The sequence below is a fragment of the Gopherus evgoodei genome, unplaced genomic scaffold (assembly GCF_007399415.2).
Source record: "Gopherus evgoodei ecotype Sinaloan lineage unplaced genomic scaffold, rGopEvg1_v1.p scaffold_36_arrow_ctg1, whole genome shotgun sequence".
Lineage (NCBI taxonomy): Eukaryota > Metazoa > Chordata > Testudines > Testudinidae > Gopherus > Gopherus evgoodei.
Genome location: NW_022060038.1, coordinates 1,796,201 through 1,811,403, shown reverse-complemented (window position 1 = coordinate 1,811,403; position 15,203 = coordinate 1,796,201). Strand labels below are relative to the sequence as shown.

The 15,203-nt window shown below is 44.9% G+C and overlaps 1 protein-coding gene across 1 annotated transcript; it reads right to left on the bottom strand.

The window, feature by feature from the left end:
* Window positions 1-572: 572 nt before the first annotated feature.
* LOC115641907 (olfactory receptor 52E2-like) lies at window positions 573-1,481 on the bottom strand. The gene has a single exon (XM_030545263.1). The coding sequence runs from the start codon at window positions 1,479-1,481 to the stop codon at window positions 573-575; it is 909 nt and encodes a 302-aa protein (XP_030401123.1).
* Window positions 1,482-15,203: the final 13,722 nt, after the last annotated feature.

Here is a 15,203-nt window from a genome sequence, read left to right as displayed (position 1 = left end):
GAGAGGAATCTTGCTTGACAAAGTTTTAATTTGCTATCAAATATGTTCAAGAGGCCAAATAAAAAGTGTCAGGTTTACTGCTCTAACTCCATAATAAAATAGGAAAGGAAAGCGGTTTAATATGATATAGTCTCTGGAAGCCTTCCCATGCAGAAATGTGATATTCCCCAAAGATACAAATTTCAACTTTTATCATTTTATGAAGATTCCACAAGTTACACATATATATACATGTCACTGAAATCCTACCCATCAATTTTTCCCAGTTCTCAAGTGTAAGAGGGGAAACACTGTAGTGAACTTTCTCGGCTTCTGCACTACCCCACAGGAACTGGCTAGCAAAAGGGTGTCAGGCCCCACTCCGATTCCATTTACCCAGGGACCTGCCTGCAGTGATAAAATGTTAGGTGTGAGGGACTTCTCAGGCTGTGAACTTCCACAATGATGAGCTCAGCCAAACTGGCACAGAATACCCTTCATTAACAAGGAGATGTAGTTTCTTCTCTTGTCATGCAGGTTTTAAGTCAGTGTCCCCCACCGATCACCTTCTGCTGGTGTATTTGCTCACTTTGTCACGAAGCTCTTTGGTTTTGACCCCATAAATGATTGGGTTGAGCATGGGGGGGGACAAGAAAGTTGAGATTAGCTAAGATGATATGGACATGGGGAGCGATGTCCTGACCAAACCGGTGTGTCATAGAGGTGAAGAGAAAGGGAGTATAAGACATCAGCATTACACAGATATGGGCTGTGCAGGTGTTGAGGGCTTTCTGGTGGGCTGTCTTGGAGGAGATTCTGAGGACAGCCCTGATGGTCAGACCATAGGACAGGACAATGAGTGTCAGGTCTGACTCGATGACTATGAATGCTACCACTAAACCATAAATTCCATCAAATGTGGTGTTTCCACATGACATCTTCACCACAGCCATATGGTCACAGTATGTATGGGGGATAATATGGTTGGCACAGAATGGCTGCCTGGTCAGGAGCAAGGGTAGGGGTAGAATGAAGAGAACAACTCTTATCAGACCCATTAGCCCTAGCTTAGCTATTCGTACATTAGTTAGGATGATGGCAAATCTCAGAGGGTTACATATGGCAATGTAGCCATCAAAGGCCATTGTTGCGAGGATGGCTGAGTGCATAGTAGTAGCCACATGAAGAAAGAACATCTGGGTGAGGCAGCCACACACAGTAATGCCTTTCAAATTGAACCAAAATATACACAGTGCCTTTGGCACAATGCAGGTAGATGTACCAATGTCTGTGAGCACCAGTATGCAGATGAGCAGGTACATTGGTTTGTGCAGGGTCTGCTCTTTGCCGACAACAAACAGAACTGTGAAATTTCCAAACAGGCTGATAATGTAGAATGTAGAGAAGGCGATGGAAATCCAGATGTGGACAATTTCCAGGCCATCGATTCCAGTTAGCATGAAGGTTGAAGGGTCAGAGAGGGTGAGGTTGAGAGCTGCCATGAGATGGTTGATGCATCAGTTGGGCTAAAAAATGCTCAAGTTGCCTCTGAGAGAGAGAAGCAAATCAAGGGAGTTTATACAGTTTATAGTAATTAGTAGGGTAAATATTCTACAGTTATTATCCGTCTAGAAAAGAGGGACAGTAGTGAGGTGGTAAGATTTACAGATGGCACCAGATTATTTTGGTCATAGTCAAGTCCAGAAAAGTCCTCAGAGGGAGCTAACCAAGCCAGGTGACTGGGTAGCATGATGGTAGAGAAACTTCGATGTCAATAACAGCAACGTGTTTGCTCATTGGAGGAAAATGCCTGAAGTCTTCAAACACCTGGGAAGGTTCTAATTTAAATGTATGACAGGGACTTGGACATCATGGTACACAGCTCTGAGAAACCTTTCTCACAGAGCAAGCATGGATAGAGACTAAGCAAAACATCCTCCTGAGGACTCCTCTTTGTAGTACTGGTCGCTCTTCTGACAAAGCATGTTGCATACTAAAGCAGTTCAGGCAAGGGCAATGAGAATTGTAACCGGCCTGAGGAAACTCTCATATGGAGAGAGGTTGAAAAGACTAGGATTATTATCTTATAAAGGTGATGAATAAGAGGGGACATGCGAAAAGTCTGTAAAATACTGACTCATGGAGAGTAGACTGAGAATGTGTTCTCCCTGTCTCATAACACAGGATCAAGAGGATATTCTATTAAGTTGAAACATGTCATATTCAAAACAGATTAAAAAAGAATGCTTTTTTTTCACTAAAGACTAACTAGACTGAGGCACTCGTTGCCACAAGTGGTAGTTGAGGCCGTGAGCTAAGTAAGAATCAGGAAGGATTTGGATATTTACGTGGGAATTAATAGAATCATAGAATATCAGGGTTGGAAGGGACCTCAGGAGGTCATCTAGTCCAATCCCCTGCTCAAAGTGGGACCAATTCCCAACTAAATCATCCCAGCCAGGGCTTTGTCAAGCCTGACCTTAAAAATCTCTAAGGAAGGAGATTCCACCACCTCCCTAGGTAACCCATTCCAGGGCTTCACCACCCTCCTAGTGAAAATGTTTTTCTTAATATCCAACCTAAACTTCCCCAACTGAAACTTGAGACCATTGCTCCTTGTTCCGTCATCTGCTACCACTGAGAACAGTCTAGATCCATCCTCTTTGGAACCCCCTTTCAGGTAGTTGAAAGCGGCTATCAAATCCCCCCTCATTTGTCTCTTCTGCAGACTAAACAATCCCACTTCCCTCAACTTCTCCTCATAAGTCATGTGCTCCAGCCTCCTAATCATTTTTGTTGCCCTCCACTGGACTCTTTCCAATTTTTCCACATCCTTCTTGTAGTGTGGGGCCCAAAACTGGACACAGTACTCCAGATAAGGCCTCACCAATGTCTACTAGAGGGGAATCATCACGTCCCTCGATCTACTGGCAATGTCCCTACTTATACAGCCCAAAATGTCATTAGCCTTCTTGGCAACAAGGGCACAGTGTTGACTCATATCCAGCTTCTCGTTCACTGTAACCCCTAGGTCCTTTTCTGTAGAACTGCTTCCCAGCCATTCGGACCCTAGTCTGTAACACTGCATAGGATTCTTCCTTCCTAAGGGCAGGACTTTGCACTTGTCCTTGTTGAACCTCATCAGGAATCGAGACTCTCCAGTTACAATAGTTACAGGTAAATACATATTTTGGACAGCCTAGATGCCAAAGTGTTTCAGAGCACAAGCCAATCTCAAGCTGTCAGGAAACAAGCTACAGACAGTCAGGTCACGCCCTTCCCTGGCTCCCATGAGTCTACTGTTGAGTTTCTTACACCTTCTTTTGCAGCACCTGTAGCTGTACCTGTAAAGAAAGAACACTGAACCTGATGGAGCATAGGTCTGATCCACGATGCAATTCCTGTGTTGGAAAGGAGCCCTGTTTCCTCCATGGAAACAGACATAATCATACTGTGCTAAGTCTTTGTGCTCAACAGATGGGCACAAGGGTCTTGGTCTTTAGGGCCGCAGGCCTGCACCTCTGTTACTTCCTTTTTTTCTTTTGGTGAGACACTTTTTGCAGATACACAGCTTTGTCTGAGGCATAAGTACAGGCGTTAACTGACACATGTCAACAACTCAGCTGCTAACCCTTCTCATGCCTGAATATCGGTGAAGTTTCCAGATGACACAAAAAATGGAGGATTGTAAATAATGAAGAGGACAGGTCACAGTTCAGAGCAATCTGGATTGATTGGTAAACTGAGTCAAAGCAGACAACGTGTGTTCTAATACAGCTGTGCAGATATCTTCGTCTAGGAACAAAGAATGTAGACAATGCTGACACGAGGGGGGACTCTTATGGGAAGCGAATGACTCTGAACAAGATTTGGGGAAGTGAAGGAATAATTAACTAAACACAAGCTCCCAGTGTGACTCTAAGTCAAAAAGAGCCAATGTGATCCTGGGAATCTCAACGATATGTAGAGTAGTTATTTTACCTCTATATTTGCCACTAGTGTGTCTGCTGTTGGTCCTTTGTCCAGTTCTGATATTCACAACTATAGATGGATGTTGATATATTGTTTTTTATGTTGTACAGAGAAAAGTCACAATAATTATTAAAAGTTTAGAAAAACTGCCTTTTAGTGATAGGCTCAAAGAACTCAATGTATTTAGTTTAACAAAGATGGTTCAGGGGTGAATTGATAACTGTCGATAGTACCTAAACTGGGAACAAAACTTTAATAAGCTTTTCAGCATAGCATAGTATGATTCAATGGCTGTCAATTGAAGTTAAAACAGTTATGACTGGAAATAAGGCATACATTGTTTAAATGGTGAGAATAACTATTGGAACAATTTACCACGGTTCTTGGCGGATTTTCCCTCTCAGAGAATTTTTAAATTGGGGTTGGATGTTTCTCTAAAAAATCTGCTTTAATAACAATTTTGGGGAAAATTTTCTGGCTTGTACTCCACAGAAATTCAGACCAGATAATCACAATGGTCCTTGGAATCTACAAACATGTCCCCAGGAGTCAGGAGGACTCATTTTGCCTGCAAGCTTGTGCCTGAGTTTACTGAAGCTATTTTTTCCTCTTCTGATCATGTTTAATTTAATCCTATGAGGAGAAGTTCTCATGTGACTATGGTGCCTTGAAAACGCAATACTAGGTGTGTATAACGAGACTGAAGGATCCCATGAGGCACTGCATGGATGAACATTTTAGGTCAGAAAAAAAATGACTTCAGCCCATGAAATCTAGTACAGTCCTTGCCATTAATGGCTGGCTAGAATATGGTCCCAGAGCATCCTGGGTTTAACGTCTGTGTTCCAGGGGCCCACTGTTTCAATCAGCTACCAGTGATTCTTGCACGGGCCATCTGTATTTATCTAGGCTCTCATGTATCCTGGAGTTAACCCACTAAAATTATATAATGTGCATACTTCTCAGCTTCCAAATTGTTCCTGTGTACCCATACACCACGTGGAGTGTATGTGTATAATGAGAGAAGCCACATAGGTGCCTCCCTTGGCATCTTCCACTTGTGAGATTTCTCACCAGTGAGACACAGTCCCTGATTACCCCCCAGCCAAGGGAGGAGGAGTGACGAGAGGCACAGTAAGAGCGGTGAGGAGCATGGGTAGATCAGATGTTGTGGGAGCCAGGATTGACTGGGGAGCATGGAGAAGACACTGGTGACCAACTAGCTTTTGGAATCGGAAAAGCCTGGGATGGGGAAGGAGAGCGCGGATAAAGGATCAGAGGATGATGGGAAATTGAAGCAGCTAAGGAGCAAAGGGTGATTGGTTCCTCCTAGAGTTCAACCTTGAACTGGGATATCGCTGAGGCCTCTGACCCACCACTCCTGGCTCCATCTCTCAGTGTGCTGCTGGGAGAAGCTGCAGACAAACTTCCAGTCCTACTCCTTCTCCAGCATTCACAGAGACAGGGACACACCCAGCTGCAGTTACATTCAGGCTCTCTGACCAGCCACTATATGAACCAACAATAGAGAGGCTACAGCCAAAATATCCACCAGCTCCCTAGGCGAGGACCCCAGAGCTGGACTGTCCTGCCCTGGTCCAGACTCTGACCAGTATGAATTTGTTACCTGGTTCATCACTCCCCCAATGTGGGGAGGACAATGCACATTTGTGGTAACCAAGCTGAGATTTTTACCTTAGACTCTTCACTTAAACGGATACTGGGTTTAGATTAAAACATAAAACAAGTATGTTAACTACAACGGATAGAATACAAGTGATTTTAAAGGATGTCAAACAGATCAAAGAAGATGACCTAGAAAATCAGGAAAAAGGCAAACTAAGTTTAACACACTACTTAGATTGATTATGAACTAGCAGTTTCTCACAAACCATCTGGCAGATTCTCACAGCACAAGCTACATTTGATTTGCAGCTTGGGTTTCTAAGGTTTCAATACACAGACTAGAAATCTCTTTAGCCTGGGTAAAGCACGTTCCCCAATTCAGTCTTTGTTCCTCAGGTGTTTCGAGGAATCTTCTTGTGTGAGGAGTGAAGAACCACCAATGATATTGTTAGACGGCTTATTCCTTCACCCTCTCACTTCCCTGGTCCTTCTCGCATGAACAGGGAGCAGCAATACCCGAAGTCCCAAGGTGCAAACAAATCTATGTTTATTGGGGTGAACTTCCAGCAAGCAATAATTTCAATTTCTTTCCTCAGTGTCCCCCTTCCCAGGTCTGACTCAAACATGATTCCAATTTCCCTCCTGCCCTTACTTCCTGATTGACTGCAGACTATATAATAAAACTTGAGTTCTGCTTAGCTATACCTTAACCAATCATTTTACTGAAATTTAATCAACCAATTTTAATGTAGAGTAACTTGATTATCTAACTAATTTATCCCACTACCTTAATTATTTTACACCCAACAAAATCAATGATACAACAGACAGAAACAATCACAGAACCGGACAGAGATTATACAGACAAAAAATGGGGAAGTGGAGACTACAGTGATAGAACAACACAGAAATGAGGATTTTACATATCAGCTATTCATAAGTGAGATCTTGCTGGACAGGATGCTATCAAACTAAGTTTTCTTTAAATCTTCTAAGATCTTCCCTTTCTCTGGAGGTGATAGATCACATCCCATTTCTAACAGCCCCAGATTGCCTGATTTCAATGTGACTAGTTTGGGAATGTGAGGATGTGACCGTTCACTTCCCAGCTTATGGCTGCCTCTGCTGCTTAGCCAAAGGCCTTAATCTAAGGACAGGGCCTTGGGGTATCATCATGAGAGAAGGCCTATAAACAGGCAGGCAGTAATTTTATTTCTTTCCATTATACCCCTGTAACTAGCTAAATAATAAACATACACATAAATTCTTAAAGGATAGGTGTTTACAGACAGGCCTGAATAGCTATATCCTAACAGATGTCATTCCCACACTTATATAATTTTACATATAGTGAGAAACCTTTGTTTGAAAACTTGGTTCCCAGACCAGTTTGTGGGAAAATACAGACTTCCCAAGATGGAGACGAGATTTATATGGCTGGTCACAAGCCCTTGTAGAGTTCTAGTGCTAATTATTTAAAGGCTGCTGCAGTGTTCTCAGGAAGCCTGAGATGAGTTTTTCCTCAGGCCAATTGTTTTACCTACTAGCTCATAGCCCTCAATAGGCCCTTCCCAACCAGCTCTTTAGACCGAAAGCTTCTTGCCAAATGGGTGTTCTCCAGGTGGAACTGCATTTCAAATACAGATACATAGACAATATTCAGCTGGGGACTGACTGGCTAAGCAGCAAGTCTGCAGAAAAGGACCAGGGGATCACAGTGGACGAGAAGCTGGATATGAGTCAGCAGTGTTCCCTTTTTTCCCAAGAAGGCTAATGACATATTGGGCTTCATTAGTAGGTACATTGCCAGCAGATCGAGGGAAGTGATTATTCTCCTCTCTTCGGCACTGGTGAGGCCATATCTGGAGTATTGCATCCAGTTTTGGGCCCCCCATTATAGGAAGAATGTGGAAAATTAGAGAAAGTCCAGCAGAGGACAACAAAAATCATCAAGGGGCTTTGGCAGATGACTTTTGAGGAGAGGCTGAGGGAACTGGGTTTGTTTAGTCTGCAGAAGAGAAGAGTGAGGGGGAATATGATAGCAGCCTTCAATTACCTGAAGGGAGAACCCAATGAAGATGGAACTTGGCTGTTCTTAGTGGTGGCAGATGACAGAACAAGGAGTGATGGTCTTAAGTTGCAGTGTGGGAGGTCTAGGCTGGATATTAGGAAAGACTATTACACTACGAAGGTGGTGAAGCACTGGAATGGGTTGCCTATGGAGGTGGTGGAATCTCCATGCTTAGAGGTTTTTAAAACCCGGCTTGACAAAGCTTTAGCTGGGATGATTGAATTGGTGTTGGCTTTGGTCCTGCTTAGGTCTCTTCCTACCCTAATCTTCTGTGATTCTATATTCATAATTTCAGACACAATAATGAAACGTATACAAATAGGATAATCATATTCAGAAAATTATAACTCTTCATATGACATTTTACATGACCCATCTTGAATTAAATATATCAAATTTTATGCTATAATTATAACAAAATAACATCACTATGAAGAATATAGGGTGCAGTGTCCCACAAAGATCAATGGTTCTTCCACCGCTGACATGCCTGAAGTTACACAAGAACAACAACTGTTTGAAACAAACCTGAGTAAAGGCTGGGAACCCAGGCTGCAGGTTTGTGGCTTGGCAGAGCAAAGTAACCCTGAGATGCCCCTAAACACACTTGGGGCTGGACCAACAATCACAAAGAAAAAATTTATGTCAGTGCTGCTGCTCTCCTGTCCCTGTAAACCCTGCTCCCCACCCCCGTAATCTTCAGTGCTCCCTGCCTGTCTGTGAATATGCTGCTTCCCACTGCCATGATTCCCAACTCTGTGTGCCGGTCATTGTACACCCCCTTCCTGTCCTCACTGCCCTGAGTGCCACCTGGTTCTCTGTGTACACCTCCCTTCATGCAACTAGAACCCCCAGCACTAGCTGCCTATCCGTGTCAAGCTCTTCCTCAAAATGACTCAAAGCATTAATGCATTGCACCCTGTTAGAAACCCAGACACCCCTTCCTGAGGCTGCTTTTTCTGTGTTGTCAATTGCTGACATTGCCATGAGTCTGTGGTGGGGTTGCTCATGAGAGGAGGGATGGTACGGATGGGGGATGGCATCAGAGACAATCTGCTACAGTGTTGTCCACATTATGCTACTTCCTGAGACGCTCCCCTGCCCCAGGAGGCCTCATTTCATTTCCTTGGTCTGGTCTTTAGGCTGGATGTCCATTCCCTCTTTCACCCAATTTGAGGTCTGCACGCTAATGTGATCTGGATATTGTGATACTGCATGTTTCTCTCCCCCGCCCCCCCAGCACACACACACTGTGTGTTCCTGGACCACCCCTAGAGAGATTTCCAACACTGTTTGGTTTCCTCTAAGCCAGAATCATGCTTTTCTTTTTAGTGCCTTTTGGTACTTCCCATCTACTCCAGAACCAGAGATGCTGGGGCACAGAGAGCGCAGACCCCTCTCCCCTGTCAAAAAAACTGTTTTCCTCATTAGTCTGACCCTGTAAGCTTGTGAGTTTGAGATTTCAGCAACTGTCCTGTCAGTTCTTCTTTGCTCCAAAGGAGTTTATCTGTCCTCAGAGGCCACGGGACAACTGCTTTTGAAGTCACCAGAGGCTCATGGCTGGTGTAAATCTGGCCATTTATTTAAAAGCCTTCATGTGGATTTAGGGTGAACTCCTATCTGTGTTGGGAGCTTTGCCACTGATCTCAATGGGACCAGATTCACCCTTAATGTTAAACTTTTGGCTCCAGGAGGCGAAAATCATGGCTTTGGGTTGTGCTATAGAGAGCGCTATTCTCTTAGGGTGCTGAAAGAGTCTGAAGGAATCCCCCATTTTATGTAGCGTTCTGAGACTCAGCATGAAAGTTTGGGATTTCAAAGCATGTGGGCCCTAATTGTGCACTCAGGGAGGCCCGTGTCAGTTTGGAGTCATGCAATGAAGGCAAAATGAGAGAGCATAATCTGGCCAGTGTGCAACACATTTTTGTTGTGAACCCTCTGGTAACACAGATACCCACTGCAGAGGCTTTGGCTGCACTTCCAAAGAGGGCAGTGAAGTTGCTGAATTGAAAAACTTGAGCAAGCCAAGAGAAAAACCACACCACCCCCAAAAAGGAAGCTACTGAAACAGATAGAAGGAGATAGTAAGAGGCAGGGAACTGATCTTAAGAACTAATATTTGTCTAATCTGTTTCCATAACATCTGTTGTTCCAATTTTACCAGGTAAATCCCTTGGTGTTTCTGACAACAGTAAACAGTTCAAATCTCTGTGCTGGTGAATCTTGCCCAGGTGGTTCTTGACTTTCTCCCTGGAACTGTTCCTGAGCCCTTAGCACAAACGTTATTTCAGAAACAGGCAACTCACCGAAATCCCGCTCAGCAGAGAGAGGAAATCGCCTTACTGCAACAAGGAGGCAGAGCCCTGAGTATCAGGGTATGAATCTCACACAACTTTAACTCAGTGTACTGAACAGCAACATTTATGATTCCCCAGCACAGTCCCTCGAGACTCGCAGGCTGGCCTGGGCTCCTGGACAATTCCCTTGGCTCCATTAGCAGTGGGAAGAGCAGAAAATAGACCTTGGAGAATTTCAGCCTGAGAGGTTCCCTTGGGAGTGAAGAGATGATTCTCCGATAACAGGGGATAAGACTGAGTCTCACAGACTTGATAGCATGGTTCGGTAGAACTAAAACCCCAGAGGGAAAAGGAAGAGCCAAGTTTTAGACATATTCATTTATATCAACACTCCCATGCTGCTGCGCATTGTCATAGAATCTGAGCATCTCCCCCTCATCCTCCCGGATGCTCCTAGGACTGCCTGGGACTGGGCAGGGTAGTAGAGAGAGAGCCTGAAGCACTTGGCGTGGTGTAAAATCTGAGGCTTGAGCCAGAGGCTGTGAACCAAAGGCAGGCCAGGTGTTAAAGCCGATAATCACAAGTTCAGTGCTCAGTACAGGAACCTGTGAAAGTTGTTGCTAGTGTACTTAGATATTTCCCTAAATATGTTCTAGCTACTGCAGATCCATCCCACTAGCCAAATCTCTCCCTCCTCTCCTTCACCCCACATCCTCCAAGGCCCACTGACCACTAGGTGCCTGCACCCCCTAACCCCAAAACCTCACCACTTATCGAGTGCCTCTGTCTCTGTATGAGCGAGTTTCAATTCGATTGAAAGGGCCCTCACATATTTACTGTGCAGTCCATCAGCGCTGTCTGGATCACAGGTTAGCCCTGCATTTACTCTTTTAGCTATATCCAATGAGTGGATGAAAACTTGCCATTACATTCACCTAACAGTGTGACCAACACAGGAAAATACAAAAACAACGAGGAATCTAGTGGCACCTTAAAGACAAACAGATTTATTTGGGCATAAGCTTTCATGGGCACAAAACCCATCTCTTAGAAGAAGTGGATTTTTTACCTATGAAAGCGTACGCCTGTCCGAATAAATCTGTACAGACTAACATGGCTGCCCCTCTGAAACAGGAAAATACGTCCGTCTGCCCCATTTTTCTTTTGCACTCTCATTTTTAACTGGAATGCCTTCTGGTGGGGTACCCTCAAGTCCTTTCATGTCCCTCTCTGGGCAAGATTTGAGAAGAAAAACAAAGGAAACCAGCTATTGCCAACAGTAATTAAACGACATGTGCACAAACCTCTTAAGACACAAAAATTCAATTTTGTTCTTAAAAAAGGTACTTTTCATTAAAAATCAAAAGGAAGAAAGTATATCTGCGAACTTAGGCTATTGCTAGATATAAAAAGATTAACTTCAAAGATTAAGTATCAAGGATAGTTTTTCAATGTCCATTTTAAAGATTACAAGCAAACAAAAGCACGTGGGATTAGCCCAGAGAAGTCCACAATTCATAAAGAAATAAAATAAAAAAAACTAATTACGTCTTCCTAGACATTTCCTGATCTACTTACATATCTGGGTTTTTAATTGAGTCGCTTCTAGGTACAATCCTGATGATTTTTTCATACTTGGCCCCAAGCTTCTTACAACATGGTTCTGCCCTGTCTCCTCACTCCTTAGTAAGAACCACAGACAGAAAAAAGGGGAGTCTTCTTTCAATTTAAAAAAGTTCTAACGTTCCCATTGGCTCTCCTGGCCAGGTGCCCACTTACTTCTTTTAACCCTTTACAGATAAAGCAAGTAGAGAACAGCGCCTAAGAGGGATTTCATAGCTAACTGCATCTTGAAGCCTGCTTTCCACTTAACCCTTAACTATGTGGTGTTCTATTTTATTAATTCATAGTGGCTGAGTGCACATCATATGACTGCAATTAGCTTGATCACATTCTGAAGTACACACTCCTCAAATCCAGGGTAGAACGGTCCAGTTCTCAAAAACATATTGTTTCACCACCATCACCAACAAACTCTAGTAGAATGTCTGTCATAAACAGATAGCTAAGGGTTAATGTCTCTTTCACCTGGAAAGGAGCAACCTGAAACACCTGACCAGAGAACCAATCAGGAAACAAGACTTTTTCAAATCTGAGTGGAGGGAAGTTTTGGGTGCGAGTTCTTTGTTTTTTGTCTTGTGTCTGTGCCCTCTCGGCTATGAGAGTGATCTTTCTGTCTCCTGCCTTTCTAATCTTCTGTTTCCAAGTTGTAAGTATAAAGATAGTAAGACAATAAGGTTTATATTATTTTCTTTTGTATTTACATGGGAAGAAATGTTATGACACAGGCAGCCAATGCTGGCATTTGATAGGGTAGGCAGGGGTTTTACAGGAACAGGTGAGCAGCACTGGGGGCTGTAGGGGCAGGCATGGGTTGTATGTGGACAGGTGAGCCATGCCTATAATTCTGGGGGCACAGAGTAGCATGTACATGGATAGGTAGGCAGTGCTGTGGGTTGTGGGGGCAGGGAATGGGCCTACAGGGTCAGGCGAGCAGTGCTGGTAGTTCTGGGGGTAGAAAATAGCATGTACAGAGACAGGAGCGGCGCCAGGGTTTCTGACGCCCTAGGCGAACGGCCATTTCACTGCCCACAGTGGGTCCTTGGGACCTACCGCAGTCATGCCGGCGGACGGTCTGCTGCTGGAAAGGCTCCGATCGAGCTGCCACAGTGATGCCGGCGGGCGGTCCGTTGGTCTAAAGGCTCCGGTGGACCTGCCACAGGCATGACTGCGGTAGGTCCGCCGGAGCCTTTAGACCAGCGCACCGTCTGCCAAAATGACTGCGGCAGCTCCACCGGTTCCTTTCCAGCAGCGGACCATCCGCCGGCATGACTGTGGTAGGTCCACTGGACCCGCCGGCAAAATAGCACCCCCAAAAAATTCTGGCCCCCTAGGCCATTGCCTTGGTCGCCTAAATGATAGCGCCGGCCCTGCACACAGACAAGCAGGCAGCTTGGGGAGTTCTGGGGACACAGAGTGGTGTGTCCATTGATAGGTGGGCAGCGCTGTTGAAACTGAATTTTTTCTTTGTCATTGTTCATCGAAGGCCAGCACTGGGACTTTATGTGGCTCTGAGTGTGTGTGTGTGTGTGTGTGTGTGTGTGTGTGTGTGTGTGTGTGTGTGTGTCTCAGGATCTCTTTGTCCTGACAAGCCAAAGAACCGCAGTCTGGGCATTTCCAAATAGACTGTCAAATGCCAGGGCATCTGTGCCTCTGCTCTGGGTGCACTCATGCACACTGAGTGTGGCTTCAGGGACCACTAAAAGGAAAAATTCTCAAGCTGAAAAGTTTACACATTGTATAATGAGAGCAGGCAACTGTGGGACATGTGAGGACATGAACCACTGGAAACTGACTGAAACAGGGGCCACTGAGATGCAGATGTTAAACCCAGGATGTTCTGGGACAATTTTTTACCCAGCTCTGTTATTCGTTATTGGCCCGGGTTGTATATTTATTCCTCACTGTGGAGATTTTACGGGATAAAGTCATTATTTTCTCATCTAAAATGTTCATCCAGACAGTAACTCATGGGATCCCTCAGCCTCTTGAAATACACAACTCATGTAACATTTTCAAGGTGCTTCAGCCACATGAGAATTTCTTCCCATAGGGCCAAAATCAACATGGTCATGAAGAGAAAAAATGCCTCCAGTAAACTGCTGCATGAGGTTACAGGAAAAATGTCTCCAGCTGACTCCAGGAAACCTAGTTTATGGAATCCAAGGCCAAAAGGGACCACTGTGATCATCCAGTTTGCATAACACCGGCCTGAGAATTTCCCCACAACGATTCCTAGAGCAGAGCTTTTAGAGAAACTTCCAACCTTGATTGAAGAATTCTAAGTGCTGACTACACTTGCAGATGTAGCGCCCTGGGAGTTAAACCAGCCTTCAGAGACCGCAGCAGGGAAAACGCTGCCATGGGTTTCCATTGTCAGCTGCAAGTGCACTGGCGTGGCCACATTAGCAGCTCTGGCAATTCTACGAAGAGCAGTGCATTGTGATAGCTATCCCAGTGTGCAAGTGGCTGCAACGTGTTTTTCAAATGCGGGGTGGTGTGTGACAGGAAGTGTGTTGTGTGTATGTGGGGGGAGACAATGCGTGGCTGAGAGCGTGTCAGCATGCTGTCTTGTAAGGTCAGACAGCAGCAGACCTCCTTCTCCCCCCCTCACACACACAACAGCAGCATTACACACTAATGGCTTGCTCTGTCCTGGAGCAGATAAGCATGCTGGTTGTCAGAAACGGCGCTTTGAAAGGGGATATCCGCATTCCTGCAGCTTATTTCAAAACAATGAGAAGAGTGTCCACTTGACTTCAGGGGATTATGGGACATTTCTGAAGGCCAATCAGAGTGCCATAATGCAACACTTTGTTCACACCGACACCCTGGCATTTCAACTGGGGCGCAGCAAGTTTTACGCTTCTCAAGAAGGTGGATTACCAGGAGCTCTCCAGCGGCAGAGTCCAGGCGCTCTGTGTGCCTTGCCAATGTGGACACATCAGGAGTTAGGGTGCCTGGGGCTGCTTTAATGCACTCTAACTTGCTAGTGTAGCCAAGCTCTTAGCGCTGTGTCTTTAAACCTCACAAATGGACACTGGGAAATAACTTTGATGCAAAAATCCTATTAATGATCTTACATTGTACAGATTCCTGTGCAGTGCAAGACAGTCTAATTTTGGGTTTATCCTCCAGTGGTGGATGTGATCCTGCTGAGATAGGAAATTAGCCGGTGTCTGCTCGTCATACTTGGGTGGCTTAAGTAAGCCATCAGGTAGCTCAGTGGAGTGTGTGGCACTATCTGCTGTCATGGTGGATGATAACAGGGGATTGGACTAGACCCTCTAAGGTCTCTTCCAATCCTTATCTTCTATGCTTCTTTGATTTTATGATTCTATGATACCAGGGCCTTAAGAGGCTGAATCACCAGCAAAGCCTTGTGAAAAAGCGCAAGGCCAGCTGGGTGGTTACAGGGGAGCAGGAATTCCCATGGCTCCCAGAGTGCACCCCAGGAGAAACAACCCATCACATTCATACCCTGTGGAGCCAAGTTAGGCCCCCAGGCATGTGTGATGTAAATATTGAGGACAGGCTGCACCATGAGCAAAAGATCCAGATGTAGCAATTGTCTGATTCCTTTACCACTGTGTTCTCAGCCCAGCAGGGACACCTACTGAAAATACCACCACACTGAA

Bases quoted from the DNA above. Each gene is read 5' to 3' on its own strand.
- LOC115641907 (XM_030545263.1), bottom strand. From the start codon at position 1,481: ATGGCAGCTCTCAACCTCACCCTCTCTGACCCTTCAACCTTCATGCTA.